Below are 7,752 nucleotides of genomic sequence, written 5' to 3' on the forward strand. Positions count from 1 at the left end.
TTGTTCTGGCATAATAATGACATCTCAGATTAGAAATCAATATTTCACTGAAAGGGCTATTACTGAGTTTATTCAATGCATAATTGAGTTTTGGAAAGTGCCCTTTAATTTGCATTAAAGATAACGAATCTTTCTCATCTGAACTTTTTCATCTAACAATAATCCCATAATAACAATAAGCCTAATAATAATAATAATAATAATAATAATAATAATAGCCTTCCCTAGACGTTGATTTTTACCGATTTTACATTGTAAACCTTAACTTGCATTGGATCACTCAATACTGAGGAAAAGTTAGATCATGGCATTATTATCTTGGAAATATTTATTAAAACAATAATTCTCACAACCTCAAAGTGGCCCATATAAGCGAGGGAGGAAATAAAAAGAAGCATATTTAGAGCCTTTCCATGCAGTTCAGGAGTTCAGATGAAATTGAGTATATCAGGAACCATATCATCCCTCACTCTCAGTGCGCCACTGTTACCCCTCACGCGCGCAGACGGAGATAATAGGCTATTAGAGCCATGGGATTCATTTGTAGCCAATTACAACCCACAGTTGAATATGAATGCATAAATAAGGCGTAGCTTGTGTCTAAGTTTTGGCTACGACTGACCGAGGGTGGGAGGTGGCGCGAGAGCGAGGTGTGCGTGCATGACATAAACGTTGGAGGGTCCTGAGGGGATGGTTCAAACCCCAAAAAGTAGTTGAGCAAGGGAGACCAACATCCAACAGTCAACCATCACCTCCTGGCTGTCAGCCGTGAGTAACAAAGACCAGAGTAGTGCAGCTGTAGAGGGGGTCTGTCTGGCAACGCAAGCTGTGCAGGAATATTGCACCAGACATTATAGCCTACTTTTCTCAAATTGCATGCGCTAGTATGTCTTCTTCGGTTGTAAGAGAAGCTTAAGTTGATTGTCTTGGTGCTAAAGCTCTGATAGGGAAGTCATGAACAGGGAAAAGGTTCAGGTGGGAGACGTCTCAGTTGCTGCTCCGCTGGCGTCCGGTGTGACTGCCCAAACAGCTGTGATCGTCGTGGCCGCTCCGGAAAGCATGGACAATCACGGCGAGAAGCGGCTCTCTGCCAACGCACTGTCGGTGTTTTCCTGCCCCGGGGGTAGAGACATACTGCAAGCGGACAGTCGAAACAACTCTCCACGTCAAGAGCCGGCTCCGGTAGCAATGCCAATGCTTCACCGGACCACTTCATTTTCGGTTTTGGACATTTTGGACCCAAATAAATTTACGAGCAAAAAGCCAAATCCTAACCGGACAGGCAGCGAATTCGCCTTCGGGACAGAGAACCGTGGAGGTGATGACTCGAATCATGATGTAGAGCAGAAGTCTTATGCAGACGACTATGACACATGTCAAAAATCTACAGGACTAAGTAAGTTTATTTTTGTATCTTTAGTTTTTTGTATATTTGTATTGTATTTTCAAACAGTGTTGTTGTTATGCTGTAGGCCTGTGCATATCTCTGAAAAATCCGATTTGAAATAGACATCTTAGGTAGCCTACATTTGGCTCTTGTTGGCTACACAGATGTCTTAGAAAGTTGCTCAATTGGCCTACTGACATATGTGACATTATTGTAAAACCACGTCAAGCCTATTTGTGTCGATCATAACGAGACAGAGAACTTGATGAGTGTTTGCCTTATAGGCTAGCCCAGGGTTTCCCGAACTCTGTCCTCGGGACCCCAAGGAGTAAAGTTGAGTTTTTTTGCTCTAGCACTACACAGCTGATATACATAATCATCTAATCATCAAGCCTTGATAATCGAATCAGCTGTGTAATGTTAGGGCAAAACAACAAAACGAGCACCCCTTGGGGTCCCGAGGACAGAGTTTGGGAAACGCTGGGTTAGCCTATGTATTTGAAGCTAGAGGGACCTGCAAGTTGTTTCAGATCCAGGAGTTCCTCAGTTTGTATTTTTCACATCTAACTTTGTATTCTATATTCTGGAACGCTTTTTTCGCTCATAAGTTTTAACTCAGAAATAAATATGATCATATCTGAGGTAAAGGTTACAGGATATGTAATGGATATGTAATATTCCATGCATGCACCTAGTCCCTTAGGCTACCCCAGAGAAAAAAGGTTTGTAATAACTAAAGAAAAAACAATTAAAATCCTTCGATTACGTTTAATTTAAGGTGCTTTGCGAGGTTAAAGATGCAGCAGGATAATGGCGAAAATCGCCCCAGAGTGGCATGCAGAACGCGGCTAGGTCGATATCCTATTATCGAATTGAGTATATCTCTTTCAGGCAGCTTGCCTGACTCCTTCAACAACTAAATTATAGGGTCAAAATTCGGATAATTACACGATTAAAACCTATTATACTTATTAGGCTAGATATTGATCCCAGAAAGAAGACACACGATTAAGATTGTCTCTGCTGCTATAAGATAAACACATCACCCCCACTGTCATTTTTCAACTAAAAAAAGGGAACAATTATTTCATTAATTAGATAGGCCTACATTGATCTCCGTAACCACATTAATGGCTATGCATTTAAATAGAACCTAACCTAGTCAGAGGAGAGGACAATGCGGTTATCATGTTGTCCGGGTGATTTGTTATGTACTACCTGGTTAAAAAAGCAGACATACTTAGCAAACCAACTGACAAAAAAACATTGTTCTTAATATTATATAAAAATTATTGAACATGAAGACATGATGTGGATTAGTGAGATATTGTTTATGCTGCCAATATAAACATTAAAACCCTTTCCAACAGGGACATGGGCTATAGCTTAAACGTAAAAGCCAACAGTAGACGATCACACAAACTGGCTTTAGCCAGACCTTGATGGGAAAATGAATATGTATGAGTATTGATTAAATAATTCAAAAGTAGGCTGATGCAAATATTCGTTTTATTTTATGTTCGTATTGCACTGTTTTGTCATAAAATGGGGCTTGTGCGTAAAAGTGGCCTGCATTTGAATGTTGTGGGGTACTCCTGAAAATAATTGGCTTTGTTTATTTAACTTGCATCTCTTAAAAACAAACCAAACAAACCTTAAAGGTTTGACAAACAATATCCTTATTGAACAGTTTAGGCCTAATGTAAATGGCTTGATAGATTAAATACCATGCATCTTCGAGGTCTAAACGATCATTTATCATTCAGGCCATACTTGTAGACTATATGGCTGCGCTGTCATTGGTATGTAGGCTATATTTTCCTACATTCAATCACAATCGTTCTATCCAGACGTCTATTTTTTAGACCACAAAGCATCTATTTTTGCAGGCTTTATTGTGCTGTAGGAAGTAACGCCAAAATATCTCAAATTGTTCCTACATGTCATCATGATACTTAAAAGCTAATTGTCGAATTAATTCTGCTGATCTGTGCATTTGGATATTTGTATTTGTAAAGGCCTATATATTGTAACAATTGTTTGTTGACTAATATTTTGAATACCACTATGCAAACCACCCTCACACAGGCGTGGGCAATTATAGGCTAATTATCCCCTAGGCACTTGCATAAAAACAATGGCTTTGGCACGTCTCTTGATGCTCTGATCAAGGCATAACTGCCGAAACGCATTAGCCTGAGGTGACGTATTGTGTCCCAACAAAAAAAGTGTAATTCCGCCTTTTACCAATGTTCTTGAACTTGGGATTTCATTGGAAGTCATTGTCACATGTTTTTACCCAATAAATTACTGGGAGTTTATATATATATATATATGAGTGTGCGACTCTCTATATTTGTATAGCTTACATATGGCAGAGCACCCAGCTAATAATGCGAGATAGCGCACCTGTTACCCACTCCACAATAACATAAATGGATTTTGAATATCTATTTAATGTTAGAATATATGACCTACTAAATTATATGACATATTTTCCAAAATAATTAAGCTTCCTCAAGTAATTTTCATAAAGGTGTCTGAAAGTAGACCATATCAAACGCAGTTTTCACTATTTCATTGTTAGCCTAACATACAATTGTTAACATGAATTACGTTGTTTGTGTCCTTTTCCATTTTTACGCAGCGTATTATTTAGGTCAAATGTAATAAATACTTACGCGATTGACACGGTATTAGGCTCGGCTACATAAATACACAACATGGACATAAAAACAACATTACACCTCCATCAATCACTTTTTAGGAAGGTGAAAGGATAAAGGTTATCCATTAGCTGGCGTTATTTTTCATCACTTCATATTTTCTTGAGCAAATCCTATGTTAATTAGGCTAGTCAATATAGTCTCTGTCAAGTTATTGAATATTGTCAGTCTAATTGACTTGGACTTAATGTGATTCTTATTTTGAAATGACTCAATGGCATGTGTCTTTTTTTCTTCCTAGAGGAGGGGTTCATGTGTGCCTACAGATCCGACGAATGCGAGAATGATTTCAAAAGAGGCTCCCACTCTGACAGCGAGATGCAGGATGACGTGTGTAGTGAGGAGAGCAGCAGCGCCCTAACTGGAAACGCGGAGGGGGAACTGGGACACCATGATGACGACGACCAGGCGAGCAAGAGCCCAAGAAGTCCTGGTGGACAGCAAACTCAACAGTCAGGGTCGAATGGACAAAGTAATCAAGGAAAGCCGAAGAGAAAGCGCTCTGGCTCCGATTCAAAGTCGGGTAAGCCCCGAAGGGCCCGGACAGCATTCACTTACGAACAACTTGTTGCACTGGAGAACAAATTCAAGTCCACCCGATACCTCTCTGTGTGTGAGAGGCTCAATTTGGCACTGTCACTCAGTTTGACTGAAACTCAAGTCAAAATCTGGTTCCAGAACCGACGGACCAAGTGGAAGAAACAAAACCCTGGCGCAGATACCAGCGCCCCGACGGGCGGGGGCCAGAACGGCCAGAGCAATGGACTAGGGAGCCTGAGTCCACTCAGCTCGTCTCCTCCCATGAGCCATCTGTCAATGCACACGGGCTACCCAGGTCACGGACCAGGCGGGCTAGTCTGCACCACCCAATTACCCTTTCTGCCAAGTCATGCGGTACTGTCACCTTTCATGTTAGGATCTCAGACTTACGGAGCGCCTGCGTTTTACACTTCCCACCTGTAAAGATATGGAGATACGTATAGAGTTTTGCGCCCAAACATCATGTTTTCGGAGGCGTCTAAAATTCACCGATATTATCAAAATAATTGACTCCAATTAGATATGAATTTAATAACCATATTAAACGTATGGTTTTAGAGAACTAAAGACATGCCCTTAACTAAAGACTTCTTAAATGCACTTGATGCTGTAGATGGGAAGAACTCTGAACATTTCATGTTGTTTCGTCAAGGACAAGTGCTCGAAGAAAATCAACCTTTACCAAGGAAAGAAGATTTTGTTGTATTTGACTTTTGATTTCATTTTGATAGTATGTGAATACTCGGGGTCAAAATGTACATACAGATGTTGACAAATATATGTCTAGCTTTTAATTTCGAATGCAGTTCATACATATTAGAGTTGAAAAAATAGGCCTACATGATGTATATAAATATCGTTCATTTACATCTGGAATGGCTTGACATATTGTAATTACTGTGTAACTAAACTGTGAAAGTTTAATATGATTATTTTCATATAAGTTTCCCTATTCATTTATTATATAGGCCTATAGTTAATCTACCTGAGAATATTTGGCTCTAATGAATGCTCATTTCATCTGGACTCGTCTTTTATAGTATAAGACAAAGTAAAATAAAACAATAGGCTATAATTTACAAACGAATAAGCTACTTTAATACGAATATTAAATAGATTAAATCTTCTTTTAGTCGATTTTTTTTCTCTCCCCTTTCCACCAAATTTAAGGACATTTTGGAACTGAACACAGTGTCTTTTCACCCTTTTTTAATGAAATGGTTAACTCCACTTATAAGTTTTTGGGGCAACCGATGTTATTAGGACCTAAGTTGCATTTTCGTCGAAATGAAAGCTATAACTTTTTCTATAACACTCTTGCGCGGAAAAAATATGAGTTTTTGAAAAATACATAGCCCATAGGCTTATTGATGGATCAGCCATAGCTAATATCTATAGCATAACTTATATTAATTGAATTAAATTACCTATAAATTGTCGGTTATTGGCTATTGTACCCGTTGCATAAGCCTATGGTGTTTAGGTATACAATTTTATTCAGCATGTCTCTACTTCGATTTATTGATTTGGGGAATTATTTATAAGAAATTTGACAACGGCTCCCTGACTCGATAATTGATGAGGAAAAACAATCACTGGTAATTTAAACACAAACTTGTTTCACAACATTATAGGCTAGACTGTCTTCTCGGACATACGCTTTCTAAGGGTTTTGACTTTAAAACATTAAGAACATCATGCCACATTCCCAATAACCTAATGTGCTTGTGCGTAAAACACAATTTAGGCTATGGAATATTTGAACGAATTAATAATTAGATGCCTAACAAAATACATTGTATTTCAGCAACTTTTTCAAATGTTTTTGCCGTCTGGGATAAGGAGGTGCATTTGAATAGGCCTAGGGCTACTTTAAAAGTGCAAAAACTATCCAGTCAATCAAATTGTATTTGTCACATCCGCCGAATACAACAGGTGTAGTAGACCTTACTGTGAAATGCTGAATACAACAGGTTTAGTAGACCTTACGGTGAAATGCTGAATACAACAGGTGTAGTAGACCTTACGGTGAAATGCTTACTTACAAGCCCTTGTTTTGAAATGCATGACTCAAGCAGACACTCGCTCCGTCATAAAAAATATGACATTCCAGCCGCAATGGTGCAACTTTTGCGCTATCGATGCAAGTTAGGTCTATTCTAAAGTATAGTTTTGTCGAATTTGTGAGGACGAAAGTGACATGGATACAGCATTTATTTATATTATTTTAGACCTGATGACTACTTCGCTTCAAATAGGAATAGTCTGTCCTCTGTCCCTAACCAGCTCTCCAAAATGGTGATGAAATGGCACATGCCAGCCATGATGGAACGCGATCCTGGAATCGTTCTAGAATTTCACATGCAGGTATGGCCAAACGCAAAAGCATGAAACGACTTAGCCTAATATAGCCTGTGTAGAAAGTCCAAACAAATGTACAGATTGTGGAATTATTTAGTGCATGGGGTGCATTGAAATTGTGACGCACATACCCGACCGTTGCAGAAAGTAGGATAGCCAAACGAAGGGTATTTCTTGTTATCTGGCAGCTGTTTTCATCAAGTCCGAGTCTTGGAGCATTATGTTGGACAAAATGTAATTTTTAAAAGGTTAATTATGTAAATATTATATTCGACACGTTTTGCAGTCAAATCATTAAATTCATTTGTATTTCCCATTGCAGTGGACAGCGCACTGCGCGACATTTGTGCAGAAAAAATAATCTTACTTTCGTTTGAATTGTTTCCTAGGCAATAGTGTAATTATCATCTTAAATAATATTAACGAGAGGATATTGATATCAGTTATTTTATTTAATAATATGACAATTAGCATAGATATATTAGTGAACGTAGACATAAGCTAAACAAAACATCTAAAAGAGTAAAACAATATCTATGAATTTGTAGGTTATTATTATGATTTTTTTACCAGGAAATTCTTGTTTTTAAATGCATGACTCAAGCAGACACTTGCTCGGTCATTAAAAATATGACATTCCAACCGCATGTTGAATCCCTGGGCAACTTTCCAGTGATGTAGGGAGCTAGAAGGGGATTCTTATTTTTAAACATTTTTATAAAGTAGATTTTCAGATGT

At 38.5% G+C, this 7,752-nt stretch overlaps 1 protein-coding gene across 1 annotated transcript; it reads left to right on the forward strand.

The window, feature by feature from the left end:
* The first annotated feature begins 954 nt into the window (after positions 1–954).
* Positions 955–5,076, forward strand: LOC120062117 (NK1 transcription factor-related protein 1-like). Its single transcript, XM_039011928.1, has 2 exons — positions 955–1,396; positions 4,355–5,076. Exons 1-2 carry the CDS (start codon positions 955–957, stop codon positions 5,074–5,076), a joined length of 1,164 nt encoding a protein of 387 aa, XP_038867856.1.
* The last annotated feature ends 2,676 nt before the right edge of the window (positions 5,077–7,752 follow it).

This window comes from Salvelinus namaycush, chromosome 17, assembly GCF_016432855.1.
Source record: "Salvelinus namaycush isolate Seneca chromosome 17, SaNama_1.0, whole genome shotgun sequence".
NCBI classification, from domain to species: domain Eukaryota; kingdom Metazoa; phylum Chordata; class Actinopteri; order Salmoniformes; family Salmonidae; genus Salvelinus; species Salvelinus namaycush.